Source organism: Orussus abietinus, unplaced genomic scaffold (genome assembly GCF_000612105.2).
Source record: "Orussus abietinus isolate OABI.00-Male unplaced genomic scaffold, Oabi_2.0 scaffold1, whole genome shotgun sequence".
Lineage (NCBI taxonomy): Eukaryota > Metazoa > Arthropoda > Insecta > Hymenoptera > Orussidae > Orussus > Orussus abietinus.
Window position 1 is genome coordinate 1,390,911 of NW_019396017.1, and position 22,482 is coordinate 1,413,392.

The following is a 22,482-nucleotide window of genomic DNA, read 5'->3' on the forward strand; positions in this document are numbered from 1 at the left end:
TGCAGGGATAAATAAGTCGCAGACCACGGACATGTATGGAACGTCCACCGTCACCGGGGATACAATGACTGGTGAATTAAGCTCGGTTTCCGACGAGAAGAACAACGTTAGCTTCGAAGCGAACGATTACGTGGTCAGTGCGATCAGTCAATATGTTCTTAGTAACAAGTAATTCAGGAGGGTAGGTTTGAGTTCTGTTAACACTTTTTCTTTCTCCTTCTCTCGCCCATTTCTCTCTAGCAGTCCGAATTTCCCTGTTTTTCTTCGACACTCCACCTCGAGTCTTGGGCTTCGGTACCGGTTGTCTTTCTCTCCGTTCGGCTTTTTACTCCACTGCAGTGGGCTGGAAGTTAAATACTCACCTGCAAAATTATCTTCAACGCTTGAATCCTGAGATCGTTAAACGGATTTATCAACAACATTGTGCCGCTGGATGGCAAATTTATGTAGATTAATGCGTCAATCCAATAATCTAAACTTTCGATGGGTCTCAATTCTTGTCCACCTACGCATTGAAGTAAATCGGTGCTTTGATCTCCTGAAACGTCGCTTCCAGCTCTTCTTATTTCCTTTATCAAATTCTTCTGACCCAGTTAAGCACTCTAATACCTTTATTACTTAGCACTTACAAAGGACCTCCTTAAGAAAACAATGCACTACTTTACCGATCTGCATGCCTAGTCGCATAACCGCGTCTACGCGCGTACACGCATCGTGGAACTAGACTCTAAGTAGGCGTGCACGCAGGCTGGATTTAAAAAAAAAATAGATAGTACATACATCGTAAGACGATTCAGGTGTAAGTGCATGCGAGTTGAGAAGAAATCGAGCCTTAGGACACCCTTGTACCGGGTGCGCTAACTATGTGGTCATTGTTTCCGGTGCCGGCGAGCAGAGCGAAGGAAGGAACCCTGCAGCTAGCACCTATTTAATAGACCAGGGCATAGATTTTGGGAAGAACAGCCTGGAGATGCAGGTACATCTCCACGGGACTCTCAGTCGGTGCAACAACCATGTTCCCAGTCCTTTGAGCATGGACTCACCACCGCAACGAACAACAGCCAGTGGGACTCTCTCGGGTGCGTCATCCACAAGTGCTACTAGTCTCGAGAACCTCCATAGGTGCCGAATCCTCTCAAATTTATTGCTCTTGGTGTCTTCTCGTGTTGCTGGCCGGACGTCTTATATATGTCCTTTATTATGTACCGTGATAAGTATTACACACGTGTCCTAATTTCGCCGAGTTGTCCGCCCACTGCTGACCACTGGAGCAACCGTGTTATGTGCACGTGGACTCCAAGGTCCACTCTTGTCGTCGCTGCTTGTTGCCTTCCCCTTTCTCTCAGCACCAACGATTAACCGCTTCGATGAGGTTGTAGATTCACAAGGATCACGAATACACGCTAATTATGCTATTATGCACCGAAAGGCCACCCATGCATTAGGCTTCAGAGAGCATGTCTGTTCATAACGTCGTGCAAGATCGTCGGACCAGTCTGCATGGATCCCACGTAGAACGTTCGGATGTTCCGTTGAACGATTAAATCAGTTTTATCCCCCTTTATCGGCTTTACCGTTGATTCGATACTCGAAATACCACATTGAGAACAGAGGTCTATGTAAACCATATATTCTCTTTCCGTGCAATTGTAGTGGAGCCGCTGCGGCCGTTTCGTTTCTAGATACCATGACACGTCGGGCTAAGCTCCAATTTCCTGGTCTCGAAAGTAATTAGACTTTATTGAAAATAGAAGAAGACTCTCAGTTGACTCAAGATTGGTGGACCTAACTTTTCTTCCCAATGAGCCGGCTATTTATTGCGGACAATTGTTTGGACCCTCTTAGGTGGAAATTGATTTCCACTGCGTAGACGAGTGAAATGGCTGTTCCATATACATTGGAAATATTCGGTTAATTTTTCTTAAAGTGAATTATTCACTTCCTCTTTGGAATTTATGTTATTGCTCGGCTCCGCACTAAATGGGTTTCAGCTGAAACGGTTTTGCTAGGGGAACTAGATTATTTACCCGAATGTAAGTGGAACAACGAGCTCATCTCGGCGCGATCGAGTCGAGCGGTCGCTTAATTAGACCTAGAGAGAGAGAGAGCTACGTAAACTCGATGCGAAAAAGGAAAGAAATGTGTGTACACTTGACAAAGACACGGCAGAGAGGAGGCACGCGAGCTGCTATACGTTTGCGAGGTTTTTCCACCAAGCATGAGTCCATTGTCAGTGTGTGGCCCTCGATTCGTCGACACATTTCGATTCGTGGCCCCATTGCCCACAACCATGGTCCCAGTAAACACAGAACGTTACAGTGTACAATTTAATACCTTTGAATGTCACTTGCATAAGTTTAATGTCCTTACATAAAATAAGGACAAGATTTCATTCCCACGGAGCAAACGCACCCTTTATCAACGTTTATGCAGTACCAATTCGATACATTTCGTCGCTGTGTTTACTGAGAACGTTTGTAAATCCCATTTCAATGACAGGGTTGGCACAATGTCATTAAATGTCGGACAAACGTAACGAGACATTTGAGAGAATATGTAACTGTACAATGCTGCAATCTTAAAAACACAAGATAGGTAATTTTTCAAGTCTCAAAGGGTTACTTCCTTTCAACCTTCACCAATCAATCAATACTTTCAGTTGTCGGCCATGAATTTCAAGGAGTAAAGATCATTAAGATGATATGAAAGTGCCATCTGAGGAGTCAATCGTTTATGAAACTTTTCTCCGAACTGGGTGTACCGAATTATTTGAAATTTTAACGCGTGAACATGGAAGCTCTAAAGAAGGTCCCAGCAGTCAAGAAATCTCATTTATGTATAAATTTTGAGAAAATGAAATTTCATAAGTGTCACGACCTTCCATTACGATTTCCATATTCACGGGGTAAAACTTGAAACGATTCGATACATCCCGTTCGTAGGAAAGTTTCATAATCGCGCCCCCTCAGACGCCACTTTCATATCGCCTTAACGATCATTAGCCATTCACAATCGGATTACAGCAGAAGGACACAACGTTGAATTAAGGGACCGCTATCCATTCCGTCCTGCCATTTCCCGGGTACGTTCCAGAGAATCACCGAGACCGAGCCAAATAGGCACCGTGCCAACCCTGAGCCAACGTCCCTGCCCAAAATCCCTAACTTTGGCCATCCCCATCGAACACTGATCGATCTATCATTCCAGCTTCGAAGTCGAGTTACATAGGGAATCCAAGTCCGGCACCGCCAACCGACGTAAGCTTCTACAGTGTCGAGATGGACAGCGTGCGCTACTCGGGATATGAAGGGAACCCCAGCCCGGGTCCGGTGATGGGCGACCCGGGCCCAGGGGCTTACTACCCTTCGCTGGGACACGCGGGCCACCCGGGACACCATGGTTCCCATGGGACCCCATCCACGGGGACCCTGACGAGGAACAGGACGCTGCCTCGGCCTGTGCCCCCGCCGGATGTGACCGTCATGACTGCAGGAGCCAAATCGCCGGTCCCGCCAACGGTCCCGCCACCTCCGGCCACCTTTGCACGTGCGGTGCCTACTCCAGGACACGCGCATGGCCACCCCCTCTCGACTTTCAGTCCGACCCCCACGTATTCCGACATCGACGGACATCTCGTCTGAGGATCGCCGATCATCTGTTGGGTACCTAGCACTACCAGCCCTAAAGATCATCGTCCCGAGCCGAGCCGAGCTCCTCGCCAGCCCGAGTACACCACTCGCCTCTGAAGACGCTCGAATGACGGTATCTTCGCCTCGAGGAACTCCTTTCTATTTTCCCTCCTGGTGGAGCACGTGAAGGATAATTAGCTGGGTTTAGGGAGATGCGTCGAGACAAACTTTTTATATGGGGGACTTTTTACGAGATCTCGGGATGCGGAGGTTCCTTGAAGAGGATGACGTCGAAGCGGGACAAACTTGGAGGATCGTAGAACCGTGGTTGGGAATCGATGGGTCGTCTGGAAAATCAAATTATCTCGTGGGTATGGTTCGCGACGGTGCGTGATTTTTGGTCGAGAACGGTATCCTACAGGATGGAAAATGAAGGAGATGAGCGAGGTGATGATGTTAACCGGGTCGTCCTTCGTGGGCTAGGTAATCGAGGTAATGTCGGGATGATGTCTAGTGACTTCCATCTCGATGCAGGTTGCTTTTGTCCTCGATGCAGGGAATGCACGTGGGTGTCGCGCTGATGTGCAGTCTAGTGCGATTTGCCCGTTGCGGTGAATGCCTTAGCAGTTTTACGTACGGTGATCATAGTATACAGTGCCGCTCCGAGAGTCAATACTACGATAAAAGATAGTTTAGCAGGGTCGCACATGGTCCTCTCGTCCATTTCTCTTCGAGTTCTCCGAGACGCGACTGGAGGCGGGATCCAAGCAGTCATTGCGAACAGACGTTGAACGAAACAGCTAACTTTATGCATCCAAGCTGCTTGATACCCCCACTGCAACAATTACAGAAATTGGTCCACGAGTATCGCGTTGTTACCTCAAAACTTCCTCCAATTAACAAATGTATTTTCGCAAGGGTTACCGTGCTTTCCCGTTCTTCGTTGCCAAAATAACCATGCACAAGTTGATACAATGTTTCCGATCAGATCAGATTACAGTGGCGTACAAACTAGTTAACGGTCGAAAAGTGGATTGCCCATCGAACGTCAATTTGAAAGCGATTAGTTGAGGAACTCCGTTAAGTGCACATCTCAGATCGCAATTGATCAAACAGCTTGGATCATACGTTAAAAGGACACACGACGGCTCGATCCCATCTCTACTCGACTGTTTTCTAGCTCTTTTTCCTTCCCTCCTCGCGCACGTTACGACCCTCCGCACTGCCGATCGACGACGATCCGTCTGATAGATCCTTCGAAGAAGAAGATACCGCTGAGCTCGATCGACGCCGATCTTAGAGCGAACTTCGCGTCCAAAACTTGAGAAATCGTCGATCAGTGAACCATTTCCTGTCGAAGCTCAGCCTCGACAAGGGCTCGACTTTTAAGGACGATCTCGCGCTCGACAAGGACCCGCGAAGACATGGGAGCGGGCGCTTAACATAATCGGTGAACTCCGCTAGATACGATCGGATAGACGTAAAAGTGAGTGTCTTGGTGTAGTGATATCTTAAAAAGACAATAGGACGTAAGTTTAGCGGTAACAGTTAAGGTTTATCATTTAAGACAACTGCCCGTCTTTTCAACGGCTTGGCCGACGTAGAAGGTGCGCCCTTGCGTAAAAGGCTCCTCCGGGACGTCTGGCGACCGGTCTCGACTAAATGTTTATACATATTTTTGCATTTATTTCCATTAGACCTTATTAGTTGTGTAAATAGTGCGCGTACGCCTCGGCAAGTCTCTTACACTCCGGAAGTAACGAAAACGGATCATATGAGGGTCTCACTATGTCTAGGGTATATAACGAGGTATGGTCTACGACACTCGACGCTAAGGCTGTATATGTATATCTGAGAAATTATTCGTGTTACGTCGCGGTTCGGACGACGCGTTTCCGTTGGTCGAAAGCCTGAGTAGTCGACGAGTATATTTTTCGACGAGTTAAGCTTCATACGTTTGGCCTATGTAGGAATACTTTACAAGCATGTAACACACGTCGAGCCGTTGGCCGCGAGTTGTCCTCCCGAATCATTTGCATCGGCTGTACATAAATCGATCGCGACACGGTACCGAAGGGAGTGGGTTCAACATGTACATACGCGACCCGTGGGAACATTATTACCCGCGGGGCACATACTCGTCTCCTCTTGTACAGTTTTGAATCGCCTAGATGAACCTCGTTTAAGCTCGACGCCATGGAACTCTTAAGTTTGGACCGGACCCTGAAGCGGTCCGGTCGAATTTCGGCTGCGGTCTCTCGGTACATGTCGACTCTGGAAGATCATACCTTTTAGCCGTGATTATGCCGGTAGAAATTACGTAGATGGGACGCGATGTTACGAGGATGAGTGGAAGGGAAGGGGGCACCGTTTCCGTCAATTCTTTCGAGCAATGCACGCGTTTCCCTCGGTCGCTCCGAAAAATGTTGAGAGGTGTCACAAGCTCGAGGAAAGAGACACGTAATTGGCTTCTTGTGTGTTCCATGCTTAAGTATCGTTTGAAAGTTCTATGACTAAAGTTTACTTATAGCATACGCTATTGTTATTTCATTATTACCGATGATTCGTTACAGTAGTGTACAAGCTTAAAACGTGTATTGTTAAACCGCTGTTGTATGTGGAGCCGTGAAGACCGGCTTAGACTGATGATAAAAAATTCACGTATGCTCAATTAGAGACATGTTCGCGCATAATTAAGAGTTCTATTTACATATACATGTTTTATATTTGTAATTAACAAATCATCTATAACTTAATATTACCTGAAGATTCTTAGATTATGTAATCTCCAAAGTATTTGCTCATCAAAGTGCTAGACTTGTTACACGGACCGGTATTCGTCCAAAATGGTACCTTGGAGATGAACATACCATCTAACAGCACGATATTTCATATTTTACATAATTCATAATTCCGTTAATTATTCTAAGGCATAGTCAATCCTAATTATACAATCATTAAAGTACGAGGGATAAATTAATCGTTTTACGTGTACATAGTGTAAATACCATCTAGATAGATATGAAAATTGATATATAACGAATTATATCACGCTACGAAAGAATTAAAAGGAAAAAAAGATGGTCGAGAGCTCTTGTGAGATTTTTGCTTTCACGGACGTTTCTTTGGTTGGGCGCGTACTCTTTCTTTCCTTCTCAAACTAAGCGGTGGTAAAGTAAAATTCAAAAACACTCCTAAGTGCGAAACACTTATAATCCGGACTGTCTAACAGCAATGCCGGATGATAACGTTCTGAAAAGTATTTTTACTCCTGAAAGAGTGGCATTTTAAATACCACGAGTATTACGAAACAATTAACGGAGTACTTAATTTTACCCGAGACGAAAAATTCAGCAGAAATTGTCCAGTTACATCCCAAATCACACAGACTGATGAACTTTGCGTGTTTACTTGAAAACAGTCCAATCATTATTAAAAAAAAAAAAAGAACCGTGTTCAATTGTAGAGGGTGAACAATGAAAATAAAGCACGACTTGGATCATTGAAATCCTGTCCGACTCGCACGTTATCTCGAGAAAAAATAAAACTGATTCGTTCACTTCCGTTTGCAGTCACCTCTAAGGTCTGATTTTATAAAAAAATCTTTTTATACATACTTTACAAACACATTACAGGACTGAACGACGTCCAATAACGATTATCTACTTTTTGGATTCCTGATGTACCTAAACGTATACACATGTAGCTAAGGATTCACCAATTTGTGCTTTTTGGGATCACGATGTTCGCTTCCATTTATGTGCCAATGATTCGACACCTTTCGCCAGATTTAACCACAGTAATCATAAGACATACCGTACTTCATCAGCCTATTTTCTCGATCCCTGAATTCGAACCATCGCTTGCGACTCAAATAAATGGGGACTCGGGTTAACAATGCGTAATCACTGTTTTCGAGTAAAAAGTATCACGAGGACACCTTGAAAAGGCTCACCGACGAAACCAGTGTACTGTAATTGAATATCCATCGTTATAGCGATTATTGTACATATATATAGTATTTTTACATTCTAACTCTAAATTCCATTTCCGATTCTAAATGGTACATAATTACGTGTGCTTCGCCTGTCGTCTTTGCAGAACGCAAACGGACACGAGGTGACGTACGACACGGACTCTTGTAAAGACGTTCTCCACCTTTAGGTTCCTTTTTCATTTTTATATTACCGTTCTCCTTTGTTCCTCCACTCTGTACAGTATTAATCAGAAGCGGGAGTATTCTCAGCCATTCCCGATACTCAGCAATGTATTTACATCGTTTTTAACGGCAATATACAGATAGACCATTTCTGATTACGTGATGCGTCCTTGAACACTCCTTTTGTGATCCGCACCGATTAGCGCCATTTTGTAATTCAGCTACTTCATCGGTCTCGTTGAACTCGCCTGCAAAGAGCGAGAATTTCATGAAACATTGCCTGAAGGGGCTCGACAAAGACGTCGGCTCTACGGGATATTTTCATGTATGAAGTCTTAACGTTGTTTAGGCACCTTTTAATTTCTATTAGTTAATTAGTAATTGCGGTTTGTTGGGTTCTTCGCCATATACGTTGTTAACCGTGTGCTTCCGCGGGGATTTACCTGTTACGGAGACCAGCTGACATTAGGGTGCAAGCGAAAGTCTTAAATTCGGATCAGAGGACTCGCTTGATGAGCACGTGGACGATCGACGGCAAGCTTAACGATTCGCGTATGCACAGGGACAGAGTGAAGCTCCACACGCGCTAGTCCTTAATTTAAAACCAAAGTAAAATGAAAATTACGTAGGACTTAAGACTCTCCACTGCGTATACACACTTGCGTGTCTATACTGGTATAATGATATTAATGATTCAATCATTGTAATTAGGTAAACGAACTAACCGTTAAGCTGATAGGTAAAAGTAAGCCACTCATTATGCGTATCGGTTAATTTTCGACTACGTTTCTCTCGTGGTGCAGCCAACACGCCGCACGCATTTGCGACCTTTTGTCGACTAGCGATATGAATTCTGTATCTGTATATTGTTTTTCTATTGCATTTATTAAAACTGATTGTAACTTATGGAGAACCGATTTTCTTGTTCTTGGCGCTAGGGTGGTTTGCAGAGTACGTGGTTCTGGATACGGAAATAGGTGCAGATTGCGAGTTCATCATTCACCAATGTTTAATGTTCCAATGTCATCTGAATTGTATATCACGTGTACAAGGTTGAAAATAATGCTACATGGTGTAAAATCTTTAAGTCAGTTTATTGAATTCAAGCTGGAATCAGCAATGTCATCTTATGCAATTTGATTCACACACATATGTGAACTTGTTATTTAGAGGGAAGATTATCTGAACGATGTTATTAAACGTGATATGTCGTAAAAGTATTAACTTTACCTTTTGGACCACGTTAAAATGCCGTTTAACTTCTCTACTACGAAATAGTAAGATTCTAATTCCTGAGGTGGACTGAATATTTGAAACTCTTTTTTCTCGTCTTACACCTGTTCAATACAGAGTTTTGTTTTATTACCAGTACATTTGAAAAAAAAATAAAGTTGACCCGCTGTTCCACGGGACTTTTAATTACGTACAACTAATTACAGGTAAACCCTCTGGCGAGTTACGAACTCCCGGCTCTTGGGCCACTCGTTAATTAAAAAGCTCGCAACAACCACGCTGAATTCACCTGCCATGAACATTATCACGTAATTAATTTGCAGTAGCACATCGCGAGCGAGGTAAAGCTAAATAGCCCCAATGTGGGTCTACATGTGATTTTCCACATAATATCCGCGGACGTAAACTGAAAAGGCAAAGAGGATCAAACCTGTCAGTGTTCCTAATGAGATTAAATCATTCACATGTCCTAATGAGTTCCCGTACTCCACGTGAAACCAGACAGAGAGAAAAATTCTGTACTTTGTGCGCTTAAAGCTAAAAAAGCTCCGCAGTTTATTCTAATACCTGTGAATGCTAATTGTCCGTAAAATTACCTTGCAAACTGCGCATCCTGCTCATACGTTGCCCAACAGTGGACTGCAATTAAACGTCCTTTAATGTGTAGCGTGCAGAAAATATAACCGGATTAAGCTACCTTTTAGTATCATAAGAATGACCTGTTACAGTTGTTACGGAATTCTAAAAGATGATACACCCCATTTAACCATGTTAATATGCAGATATTTCAGAAAATGTTGAAGGGACCCATAGAAAGTAATTCTGTTTTAGTATTCTCGGCGAATATACGGTGTGCCAAATCGCAAGTGTCCGTACAAAAAGTGTTCCTTCTCGTGGCGTAAAATTTGTTTGGGACAATAGAGTAGCAGTACGGCTGCATAAATTTGCGTTAGGCGCGTGAGGAAAGACTTTCTTCGGTTCGCAAAGCCAAATTGGTATTCAGGATACTCGTCGAATTGATGTGCCACGCAAACTAGCATTCACTCCGCATCAAGACATTTCACCCGATCTGAGATCTGAAAATCTATGGGAGCGATCTAGAAAGGTGAAGGGGGTCAGAGATTTTTACGGCAATGGCATGCATCTCGTGTCGATGCATTTCACCTCGAGAAGTGCAACGGACAGACGCACCGCCGCATCGACGTGAAATTCTTCGGACAGCTATCGGAAGAGTCGGTTCAATTATGCGTCGATGCATTATTCAGAGGAGGAAGAGGATATAATCCTTAAGATTTATGAGTGATTGTTCCGCGGTTAGGCCGCGATCTCGTTCCATTAGTGGAGTCATGCTCGCCGCGAGTATGCGCGTGCGCTTCATCAGATCTATTCAGGAAAATGAAAAGATGCGTACGGAAAATAATTAACAGGAAGCTAGACTGGGAAATGAGATATTACCGGAATTTACTATTTAATTTCATGTAAGAAATCTTTATCGGAGAAGAACTCGGGGAAAACCAAAGCGGATTCCGAGTGGCTTATTTGCGTTCAGGACCTTTTCCCGTAAGTAGAAACTCTCCAGGTACATCTTCGTTTTCTCGGTATTTTTCGAGGTTGTTCCTTCGAGAAATGAAAGTATTCCTTTCGCTTTAGCGTACACTTTCGTGGCATCGACGTTGCCAGCAAGAAGAAACAGGAGCTCCACTTTTGTCGGGTAAGAAAAGTACGCGGTGGATATTACCCACTGCCAGCCGAGGAAAACCACTCCGTTTATGGGGTCGCATTATTCTCTCTTTATGGCGTGAATAATTTATTTATCATTAAGTGCGGAATCTCATCTCGCTTATGAGTACTCAATAGATCATAACCTGCCCCTCGATGCGATGCGCTTGACAATTTGCCAATACTGCGACGCGCTTCATTGAATAGTTGGTGCATTACGTACGCGTCATTGAAGCGGAGAACAATAAAAATTTCGGAAACTTAAACAACCCATCGTATAAATTTTAAAGTCGAACGAGGTTTCTGGGAGTTGGGAAATTGCGAATACCCATCCGGGAGAAAAGGATTTCTAAATGTAATAAAATTTCCTGGATACACTGGCAAAAATCAATAGAAATTTACATACAATTAATGCATACCTCGTACCTGAAGTTTCACATGAAAAAAAAAAAAACGTAAACTAAGACGCTGGCTGTGATATTCCAGAGACAATGTAATTGCACTGCAATTTATTGTGGAATTAATATAACCAATGATCGAGTAGGTATTTAAATTTACGTGGGCAGTTTTATCAGTGTACCTTGATAACCTTGATCATACATGAAGTATGTAACGTATTAATTCGCTTCGTAATAAAGTACACTTCAAATCGAAATTGATATTACCTATAACCAAGGGCAATGAACTAGTTGCAAGCAACATGCATAATTGCCAAGCACTGCATGCGCACTTCCATAATTTCTCCTCTATAACGTATTGTAATACACTTATGGTAGTCTATACGTGAAACGGCAATTTTCTCATAACCCGCTTGTTAGTGCTACAGAAGTACGGCATCAGTAACCTAAAGTACCGAGAAGAAACTAGTAATTTTCGTATAAATCTAGGTGAGTGGTCCACATTACGCGTCGCGGGATGCACCACTTCGTGACATCTTCTGCGAACGTAATTTCAGTGCGAGATCACAAGGTGCAATTGCACTTGCAATGAAACAGGCATTCAATTAACGTGCGGTTAAGTTCAAGTCCCAATTCGGTAAACGTTGCCGAATCCTAGGAGCACACAGTGTTATTGGCGATAAAGAAATGCCATCAAATGGAAAGGCCATACTTTTTCTAGTTGTACTTCACTAGATAGTGATCACCTGCCTGGCTCATTGCTTTCCCTGTAAGTGAGGAGGCGAGTCAGTGCTTCTTTCTCTTCGTTTTGAACAGCTTAGTTGCGCGCACTGCCCTACCATGGTCCGCTCAGGATTGCTTTTACCTCCTTGCCAACAAGGAGGGATTCCCGGGGGTATAAAATGGTAAGAAACTCAATTTCCGCGCCAGTCGTGTCGTCTCGTTCTATCTAAGAGGGGTGTTAACTTATGGGAATATTTCTCACGGCGGGGGATCAAACTCTTAGGGGATTTGGACTAACAATGTTGCACGTGAGTACAAAGCGATAAATTGTGGAATAGGACCTAAAGATCTACTACTTAAAAATCAATTGAAAGAAATTGATGATGAACCTTTCATACTTATGAAAATTAATACCGAAAAATACTAGGCCATTGCTCTATTTCATAGGAATTAGATGTCACGTGTACAAACCTCTGGCATTTACTTTTACATCATTTCTTATAATGGTTTGTGGTGAATTCTTTTAATAAAACGAGGCCAAAACTTTGAATTCGCAGAAGTATATCATATACTTTATTTAAGTCGTTAAGATGACAAATAAAAAATATTTTAACGTAAATTATAAATTTGGAATTACCCATTTTCTCTATGAAGAGCGGAGCTCCTATTACGGCTGACACTTAGCAATGAGATTTGAAGGGATCTGATTTTAGACGATACATTTCTTTAAACTGTATTTTCTTTTTCTTTGTTTTGTCATGTAAAAATATTCCTACTGTATTCTTTCAGATTACGGTGATTGTCGGTTTAGTTGCCGTGGTCCTTGCGGAGCCACCTATTAGCAGTAAGTACATGACCTATATTTTTTCTTTTGCAAGATGATTTACACATTGTGCAATTTTTATCCGCGTCGCGCGTTTCTTTCGCTTTAGGTTCGTCTAGTTAGAAGTAAATAAATAGTCAGATGCTTAATTGGTAAAAGTAAACCGTCTCTTCCGCGGGCGTTGACGCGTTAAATATCCGGTCTACACTTCTTTACAAGAATACGAGAACAGGATATATTGAAATTCTAAACGCGCTGCTAGCTAATCAATTTACTGATTAGCTAATTAATTCGAAACTGTCTTGGCTAATTACAGTTAAAAGTGCAATGTCAGTGCCATGTATACGGCACTTTCTCCTCGCCGATATCAAATATCGTGAAAAGTAATAAACTTGATCTAGATCGAGTTATGTGGGTTTCCCGCATCCGTTTGAACATGATCATATCTGGCACGTGAAATCTAAGTAGCATACGTACATACCTGCATAAATTATTCTCGTGGTTCAGTTGGTCGAAGAAGTAAATTGAAGATCAAGCGGTCATTATGATAAATTATATTCTGCCGCGTTTGATTTCGGTACTACAAATCATTAACATTTCAGTGTTCGGGTTGATAGCATATTATAACGATATTATATTAAAACAGACACATTAAATCTAATAATCTTAAATCACTCGTTACTTTAATAGCTACTACATGGTATTCAAAATTAAACTAAACTTAGACTCATCAACGGCATAACAATTAAATTTCATACCTTCCCTGAAACTTTTGTCCTATTTTTACAAATTAATTTTTACAAATTCTTCATACGAGAGGCGCAGAGATATCACAATATGATCTCAGCGGGTTATCGTCGATATCCGTTATTATTGTTTTAACAATTAATATATTCCATATTTCATTTATTTATTTGCAATTTGATTACGGAGTAACGATTGCGTTTTATATTTTAATCGTTGACTAAAGATACTCTCTCCTGACTAAGCCAAATATGGTATATCTTCTTTAAGGACATGCCTCTGTAAACTTATTTAATTACCCTCAAGGGGAACCCCAGACCATTCCTTTAAATAAATGAAGAGTATCTATAATCAGAAAATTATTTTTAACATCGCGATATATTCTCAAGGGATTACCTTAGCATGACGATATAATTTCAACAGGTTACTCGGTCGGAGGAGGATCTAGGGATACAGCAGCTTACGAGTACCTCGATAGCATCACAAATGGGAACTTCTTGGGTGGGAAAGTCAACATCGCTGATGTAGGAGAGGACCAATTCGGTGGATATCCAAGCGCGACAACTTACGGCCAGGGAAAATACGTAGCTGACAGTGGAGGTCACGAGAGCATCGAAAGTCTTGGAAACGGCTACTCCTCTAGTGGATATTCCAGTAGTGGTTATGGTGGTGGATATGGAGGTCAGGGAAGTCACGGTACCAGCGACAGCTACGACAGTGGAACCGGAAGTTCCTACCCAGCGAGCAGTCACGGAGAATACAAGTACAGTGGATATTCAGGTGATAGCAGCCCGGTGAAATCTGGACATCCCGGATACTCTGGAGGAAGCTACATAGGGTCCAGTCAAGGTGGATTCTCGGGAATCGAGCATGGTCCTTCTTACTCCCCGTCTTACTCATCGGGACCAACTGCTAATTACGTAGTGACCGGCTACAAGGGAAATAAGCATGTAGCGAGTAGAGAAATTCCTCACGGAAGTGGTAGGTACTCTTCCGGTGTGGCATACTTGTCGAGCCAAAGTCAAGGCCCTGGCAGCACTTACTCCACCAGCAATTACATCCCACACTCGACCGGATATCCGACAAAATCTCAAGGAGCCTACTTTTTGGGCGGACCAGGAAGTGGAGCAGGTGGGTACATCTAGAACGGAACATTCTTATTCTTAAATATAGGGTAAATTTAAAAGAAATCATGTTTAATGCTGAAATGACTACATTTGTAATTGCCTGACCCTTGGTTCATTTCTTTAATTATTATATGTAGAATATAGAGGTTAACAATTAAAACTCTGATATTTGGGTGATAGGTGGAAGTCACAGAGGACCCGGCTATGCCTCTTCCTACTCGTCAGGTCCGAGCTCTGGTTACATGATAAAAAGCCATGGAGCGGGGCATCCCGAAGGTAGCGGTATCGGAAACGGAAAAGTCATTTTCATAAAAAGTACTAGTGGCGGTGGCCACGGAGGTAGACCGAGTTACTCCAGTGGACCGAGTTACTCCAGTGGACCGAGTTATTCCAGTGGACAGACTTATTCTAATGGACCAAGTTATTCCGGGGGAGTAAACTACTCCAGTGGACCGTATGTTAGCAGAGCTAATTACAAGAGCAAAGGCGGCCCCCAAGGAGGACACAGTGTCAGCTATTCTCAAGGTATTAGTAGCTCGGCCAGTAGTCCTTATGTAAGTAGATACTCGCCAGAAGTTTACAGCGGTACCGGGAAGTTTGGTCAAGGTAGCTCTTACTCCGCATACATGTAATCTCGTTGTTAGCACGACACGACTGCGCAAAATCTTTGTTTTTAATTGTTAAGTGTGTGTGTGTAGGGAGAATATTTATTTTGTTGACGGTTACGTTGTTATTGTACCTTTGTATTTTATTTCTAATAAAATCGAACATGCGGAAGGATAGAAGTTGTGCGTTGTCATTTAACCGGAGGGAACCGTATCCTAAAGATGCATGGAGATTCTTCCTAACACCATTTTGAACAAGGCACTGACAGTAAATGTAAGAATAAGCATTTGAATTGCATGCACTCGAGTTAATTGTTAGCGGAAGTTAGACGTGCTGGTTCAATCTTGTTCGTCCCCGTAGAATTCCTTGATCGTGTGGTTTGCGGTGGGGTTCGCAATATTTTTGGTTTTGCCCTAAACACGTCCTCTTCCATATCCCCAGAGTCCTTTAATTGACCCGATGAACTAGCTACCCGATTTTCTTGTTCCCTGGAAGACATCATATGAAATACAAAAATACGCGTACAATTACCTTAGCGCTGAAGTTTCGCCAAAACTACTGAAGCAAACTCCAACGACTACGGAAAGATTATTTATTTCTTGACGTACACTTCTCCAAAGAAAGGGTGAAAAATCGCAAAAGCAATATAAAGTGCGAGGTAGCTAAATAAAAATGTTCGCGTCGATCTTCGAGCTTAAGAAATTTGATGAACTTGAAGTCTTGACTCACAGTGACGCGATACTGCTCAATATGCCCGTGACTAGAACAGAAGTTAAAAAAAACTGTTATAGACAGTACTTGACCTTTTTTTAAATTCTCCTGCTTGAAAGCGATACTTTGCATGAATATATTTTATCACTACACTTTCCCTATATACTGTACTACTTGCTCCAACTTTCTTAAGGTCATGACCACGTGTATTTCATCGAGAAAGTTTGCTTTCACAAAATAGTACAAGTTTGTACTTCTTTCATAAACTTGATCGCTCTTTATGGTACTTTTATCGTCTCATTTCATACATACCTTCCGTTACACTTTCACGAGCAGATGCCAGGGTCGTAGACGAGTTCATGGCAACCTTACTACTCTCCCTAAAAAAGAAAATTCAACTACACTTTCAACCTTCTCTTGCGACGAATACAGAGTGAAAGGGGATGTAGTACAAGTCGTAAAAACTAAACCACCGTTTATGTGAATCATCCTTAAAAAGACCTGGTACTACTATTGATAAACGATTTCTTACACCCAAAGTCACTTCAAACGAAGCATGATATTTAAATGTTTATACTTATTCATTCTGAAATAAAATTTAATATAACAATAACGCACTTAGAATCCTGACTAGCGGTGAAACTCGTCGGATGTTTCTTTTCCGAAGAGGAACTTGTCGTTTCTCTGGGAGATGCTTGTTTCTTTCCCGATAATGACAATGCGGTATTATTACCATTTATGTATATGCATTCATTATGTTTTGATTTTATTGTTCTATGCTTTGTTTGAGACTCATACAGATTTCTCCATTCAGCCTGTGCTTTACTTGAACCGCCTTTTGAATTGTTTTTGAATGATTCTACCACGAAAATATGTGCAGACGATGTGGAAACATTTACATGATTTTTAACACTTTTCTCTACTTCCGACATAGTTTTTTTATTGTCTTTGAGCGATTCGCTCGAAGCATTCAATTTGGACATGTTATTATCACGTTCACTTTGACGGAATTTGAAGTCCACTAGTGGTTCAAAATTCTGATTCACCTTAAAATTGAATAGCGATTAAGTTACTTTGATTAAGAATGTCTTAAAAAATGTAATGTATAAGGATGTTTTTACGAATAATAGAATTGCAACTTAAATGTACCTTCCGAATAGCAGAGCTCACTTGAGTAACGTTCGACAATGAACTTGAGTTGCTTACATCTTTTTCGGGAGCAGTTTGAACAAGGTGTAGTCGATACTTGTTACTTAAAACTGTTAATCTTTTAAAATAATATAATCTATTACATCACGCGAATGCAAATGCAAGCAGGTATAGAAACCAATATCAATGTTTTAAAAATATTAAAAAATAATTAATAAGATAAAATCGTAGTAACACATTTTTAATACCTTGGAGTTAATCCCGTATTGTACGATGGTAATTGATTAATATGATGAACATTCTTCAAATCATCTTGTACTTGCATTGGACTTTTTATACCGAGAGATCGTGAACACAATTTCGGGGTTTTCGGTGTGTGTGTATTTGATGCAATGATTGGTTGTTCTACAGAACTAGAGATGATGGAATAACACGTAGAAAGTAATGCTTCACCACATAATTCTCCTGTTTGTACTCTCACTGGATCACCTTCCTCCAATTCATCTTCCAATACATCCATTTCTTCCTAAACAATTATTAATAGATTATTCGAAGTATTTAAAATATTTGATAAAATGTTCCAAAGGAACGACGAAACTGTCTTATTAGAATGTTTATTTTTTAAACTCGCTTAAATTGCAAAAACATACGTACATTATCGTCATCGTCCACACTGTCATCATTTCTTGTATTATTTCCAGAATCACGTCTGTGTATAGCTAAGATGTGGTTCAGATGATTTCTGCAAAAGACATACAACTAATGAACCTTCATGTACTTCCTATATTCTGCAATACTACTTTTCCTATCAATAATTTCGTAAAGTTATATAGACAACCAACAATCAGCAGGTAATTGTTAGTCTTATATATAGAAGTTCTCGGAACGTGTTTAAGTTAAAAAGGTGTAATTTCACGTAATTGTGAAGGTGATTTATTGTATACTAGGCAGACTTTCCCTTGAACTTGCGTGACATGAGGTGAATTCCTTTCATAGAAATTTTCTCCAGTTGAAATATATACCATTTTACCTTATTTCATCAGAAGTATGTTTACGGTGATACTCCAGGACGGAAGTAATACCAATTCTCTTCGCTTCCTCATTTATTTCATCATTTAATAAAAAATTACTCAAGGCGCCATTTATGTATGACAAGGCCTACATTCAAAAAGAGTAAAATTTATGTACTAAGCCGCTTCGATTAGAAAGTATCGCATAAAATGTCCACGGGCATCTTAATCATACAATTTTAGTGTCAATAAACCTATTTATTAAAAACATATTAAGCTTGGTAAATTTAATAGAGGTATATAACCACATAAACAGCGTTAGAAATTTAACATGAGGTCATGTACCTTCTAAAAGTGTTTCAAATGTTCGCGATTTAAATTTGTAATACTAAAATATGAGTATTTAAATCTTTCTTGGAGAAATGAGTACTTACACTTAAATGTTTCGTTGACAAAAGCATGGTTAATGTCGAAATGACCAGCATTGCTATTGCTGCAGCTTTTATCCTCGCTTGCTTATGCAACGACAGATTCATTAAAAGAGCTGAGGAATATTCAAACCTATATGACCCAATTTTATGCCCTTCGGTATTTAAATGATATATCAGCCATTCTACCAGACCAACTTCTATCATGTACAATCTTTGCTGTTTCCTTAAGGATAATTTCTGTAACATTGCAAGTAGCATGTCGCATACAACTGGATCCGAAGCCTCATCATCACTCTTATCCAAACATCTGATAACCTACAATCGTTAGAATAATTACTTCATTAAATATATGACAATACCTTTCACATATTTTTTATACTTGCAAATTATAAGCTATCTGTTAAAGTATATATCTATTATCAACAATGTCAATGTTTTACCGAATTAAGTACAGCAGGTCCAGCAGCTAAATAATCACGACCACACCTTAGTGAAGCAAGAGCATTCAGTAATCTTGCGGTTGATTGTTGTACAAGACATGGCAAAATGATATCTTTTGTAATTAATAGACATGGCAAAATTGATTTGCAGCTATCACTAACGATGTGTCCGTGGAGCCCCAATATATCGCTACATGTGTATTGATAAACAGCTTCGTCTCTTTCAGCAGGTTGACTTAATGTAATCTTCTGTTACATGATAAGATACCCATTAGTATGAATTATAATTGTTTGTCAGTATTGATCAGACTAATACTAATGATATCTGTTTTTGGGCCGTTTCTTCTTACCTGACGTAATGCTTGTAGCAATAGGACTCTAGTTTTCGTATTTTCTGTAATTAAATGCAGCTTAATTTTCTTGAAATCCAAAAGTTTAGGTGACAATGGGGCGATATAGAGAAGAGATCTTGGTGCGGACGATGCATCAATGCTTTGATGAGTGTAATGGCCTCTATCTTTAACTACTTTGACCTGAATGTCGATGAGAAACAGAGAAATAGAATGAACATTTTGTACCTAACGATTCAGGAAATGTGCGTAGCTAATACGTGGAATATTTTGCTATTAACCGAATTATATTCGTAATAAAATAGGTGACCTGTATATTAAACATTTAATCCATTGAAGTCATACGTCTGATTCTAACCGCCGCAAAATGTCGAAGTATAAGTGGAATATGACCGCAAAGGGTTGATCTACATACGCAGCAGATCTACCCAATTATAGATTAATATGCACGTTTCATATATAATATATATTGTAGAATGTATAAAAAAAATTCCATTTGTTAATTACTATGTTTACTCCACTTCATACTAATTTCTAAACTTACATCCGCTTCATCTCTAACATTCTGGTTGAATAAATCTGTGAATATCTCAAAGCATGTATTCAACATAGCTTGCATGTCAACTGATTCTCCACGTACTGAACTTTCAAGCACAGTGGCCAATTCTCCGGCGATTCTACGCAATTTGTGGTAATCTGCGTGTATCTTGTGAAATCTCAGTTTCAATTTTTGGTAATTACGCCGGGTATTGTACAAGTGAGATCTCATTAAAGTTAATTCTTGAGCATATGGATTGGACACTAGTGGATGTTTAATTAATGTTCCCGAACGAATGATATTTGCTGGACGATTCAAGTCACAGGCAAGAAGAAAGTCTTTTGCTGATTTCACTGCACTGATACGTGTTTGCACACTCCTGAAAGCGAAGGTTTTCAATTTGTAGTGGAAGCACGATACGAGATTCATTGAAAATTATAATTTTTTTTTCTACTTCTCTTCTTTGGTCTACAAATAAGATATATATATATTTTCATACTTTCGTAGAAATCGAAATTTTGGTGAAAATATTTTCAAGCGTTGTGCAGAATTACGAAAAACTAGTGTTATGCTTACTTTGAGGGTATAGCTCTTAATACATTGTTATCGTGAAATTTGAGTAATTCAATGAAGTCATCATCTGTTACAAGCAATTGCGTTTTCTCCGTGGAAGCAACACTTGTTTCCACATCATTTATTGCACGTTCATGTGAACATTTTCTATTTAATTCCGTGTTTTTTGAGATTACAGAACTAGATGGTACCGATTGTGATGTTTCCAACTCGCTCTGTTTGGCCAGCCCTATATTGTCGCCTGCTGATATATTTTTTTCTACGTTTACCAAATTTTCTTCAGATTCTTCTTCCTTCTTTGGCGTATCATTCCGTTCATTGCTATGTACCTGGAGCAACGTTATAATCACACGAAATTGAATAAGAAAATGATTATAAACCTATTTCCACATCATTTCCACGTCATTTAAAACTCCGCCTCACCTGATCACCGTTATTGTTTTGATTTTTAACAAACTCCTGAAAACCTAATATGAGCTCACTTATACAATTTTTATTAAAAGTATGCGGGGTTGATTCCTCCACACTTGTACCAGGTACCTGAATCAAATTTAAAAAAAAAAGACAGTAATTGCAAACCTCGTTTATATTTTCCGCGGTATTTACGCTTTTAGTTTTCTATGTGCTTCGTGTGATAAACTATTTATTTTCTCTGTGATCCTCGAAAGTAAAATACTTTCTAATTATTCTCGTATACACTCATTATTACACCTGACAAATAAGGAAACAGTAATTTGAACAATGATGCATCAGAGTAACAGAACCACATACTTTTGTTTTTTTATAAAAATTTGCTAAAATTCTGAAAACTCCAGGGTATATACTTTGAGAGATTCCGTTTAGTATAAGTACCGTATTTTTCAAAAGTTGCCATGGTTTTTACCATATTATTTGAGACCATGCAATTCAAGTGGCATGTAATTTGAAGATCACCTGTATAGAATTCCATACCTCAACAAATTCTCTCCACTTCTCCGGTTGAATGTATGACATAATTTGTTCCCTAGTGAACTTGACAGAATCATTTTTGTAGCGTGAATCTTCATTAAATCGATGGAAACCCAATTTTGTCGCCTCGCGCATAAGACTTTTAGCGGTATCTTCAAATTTATGACTTACTAGGGTCTAAAAGGACAATACAGATTAAGTAACAATAATCAACGATTTACTACAAAGAAGTGATATAAAATCGTAAATTGTACCTTGCTGTGCACAAGAAGACATACCTCATAAATTTCTTTCAATGATTTTTCATCAGTCAAAGGTCCATTAATAGTCTGAAGCAGCCCAGGATTTTCCACTCTAAATAAAAATAGAAAATTGAAGCGCCCATATAATCGGAGCATCGACTTAAAAATCACAAAAATCTCTTACACTTCCGCGTCTGTATTTCTGGCATCCGAAGAACTTTCGCACATCATACATTTGAGGTAAAATTCTCAAACCTCTTTAGCTCAATGTAGATCAATATTCCTAAGTTCTACGCGGATATTAGTGATTTCTTACCAGAGTAACGTTAAGCAAAGCACGCACTCCCTAATGAGTCATCGTGACACCTGTCATACATCAGCTATGCCTCCGTACGGAATGTACAAAGATTTATTCAACTTTGCCGATACAGTTCTCCGTAAAATCATTTCTAAATCTGTAAATAATTTCTTATAACTGAACGTAAATTTTTTACTGTAACCGCATAACGCACGAGTATGTTAACACAGCTAGCTCTTTGACATTTCCGAGTTTAGTACTGAACGTAGTAACGGGAATTAGAATACGGGGATACTTGGGGGTGCACCACCGTGGCACCACCTATCGTCTGATGCTTGCAACCCCTTGGAAACTACCCCTGCACGCCATCGTTTCTGTTGTGCTTTAGCTATATTAGAGTATGGGGAAAATGGAATTATTTCATATCTTCTATATTACTAAAACACTATAAAGGAAATTGTTCAATTTATTCAATATTCATCACTAATTTTATGCAAATATTCCAGACGTGATAAGAATGCAATTTAGTTTCATAAAAATGCTAACCATGCTAAAATAAGGAAGAATATATAAGCAGACTTGAATCGTTATATTTTAATTCCCATGCTTTTGTTCAATCTTATTATTCATT

At 40.2% G+C, this 22,482-nt stretch overlaps 3 protein-coding genes across 5 annotated transcripts in view; 2 read left to right on the forward strand and 1 right to left on the reverse strand.

Moving 5' to 3' along the window:
* LOC105698139 (nephrin) overlaps positions 1-8,694 on the forward strand; it is a 306,065-nt gene extending 297,371 nt beyond the window's left edge. For 2 of the 3 annotated variants that reach the window (XM_012422131.1, XM_012422130.1), the window contains exons 16-18: positions 6-133; positions 896-1,079; positions 3,208-8,694. In XM_012422131.1, coding sequence (XP_012277554.1) covers positions 6-133; positions 896-1,079; positions 3,208-3,641 — 746 coding nt within the window. In that variant the 3' untranslated portion in view covers positions 3,642-8,694. Of the gene's footprint in view, positions 1-5; positions 182-895; positions 1,080-3,207 lie in introns of those variants that run through there. The other variant, XM_012422132.1, reaches the window with a different exon arrangement.
* A 3,466-nt stretch (positions 8,695-12,160) lies between these two features.
* Positions 12,161-15,187, forward strand: LOC105697870 (keratin, type I cytoskeletal 9). Its single transcript, XM_012421601.1, has 4 exons — positions 12,161-12,169; positions 12,651-12,705; positions 13,852-14,559; positions 14,736-15,187. The coding sequence occupies exons 1-4, from the start codon at positions 12,161-12,163 to the stop codon at positions 15,185-15,187; spliced, it is 1,224 nt and encodes a 407-aa protein (XP_012277024.1).
* Positions 15,188-15,468: 281 nt separating this feature from the next.
* LOC105697871 lies at positions 15,469-22,417 on the reverse strand. Its single transcript, XM_023434737.1, has 17 exons — positions 21,738-22,417; positions 21,590-21,665; positions 21,279-21,488; positions 20,787-20,981; positions 20,367-20,692; positions 19,781-20,169; positions 19,253-19,413; positions 18,903-19,151; positions 18,466-18,777; positions 18,052-18,179; positions 17,676-17,763; positions 17,270-17,547; positions 17,022-17,139; positions 16,491-16,918; positions 16,185-16,252; positions 15,891-15,921; positions 15,469-15,649 (listed from the first exon to the last, which is right to left on the reverse strand). Exons 1-17 carry the CDS (start codon positions 21,782-21,784, stop codon positions 15,469-15,471), a joined length of 3,285 nt encoding a protein of 1,094 aa, XP_023290505.1. The 5' UTR covers positions 21,785-22,417.
* Positions 22,418-22,482: the final 65 nt, after the last annotated feature.

Excerpts from the sequence above, each read along its gene's own strand:
- LOC105697870 (XM_012421601.1), top strand. Across the intron at positions 12,706-13,851 it reads TGCGGAGCCACCTATTAGCA|GTTACTCGGTCGGAGGAGGA; the intron begins GTAAGTACATGA and ends TAATTTCAACAG. Across the intron at positions 14,560-14,735 it reads CGGACCAGGAAGTGGAGCAG|GTGGAAGTCACAGAGGACCC; the intron begins GTGGGTACATCT and ends TTTGGGTGATAG.
- LOC105697871 (XM_023434737.1), bottom strand. The coding sequence starts at position 21,784 with ATGATGTGCGAAAGTTCTTCGGATGCCAGAAATACAGACGCGGAAGT. Across the intron at positions 17,764-18,051 it reads CATACTTCTGATGAAATAAG|AAATCATCTGAACCACATCT; the intron begins GTAAAATGGTAT and ends TGTCTTTTGCAG. Across the intron at positions 17,140-17,269 it reads AATACGGGATTAACTCCAAG|ATTAACAGTTTTAAGTAACA; the intron begins GTATTAAAAATG and ends TTATTTTAAAAG.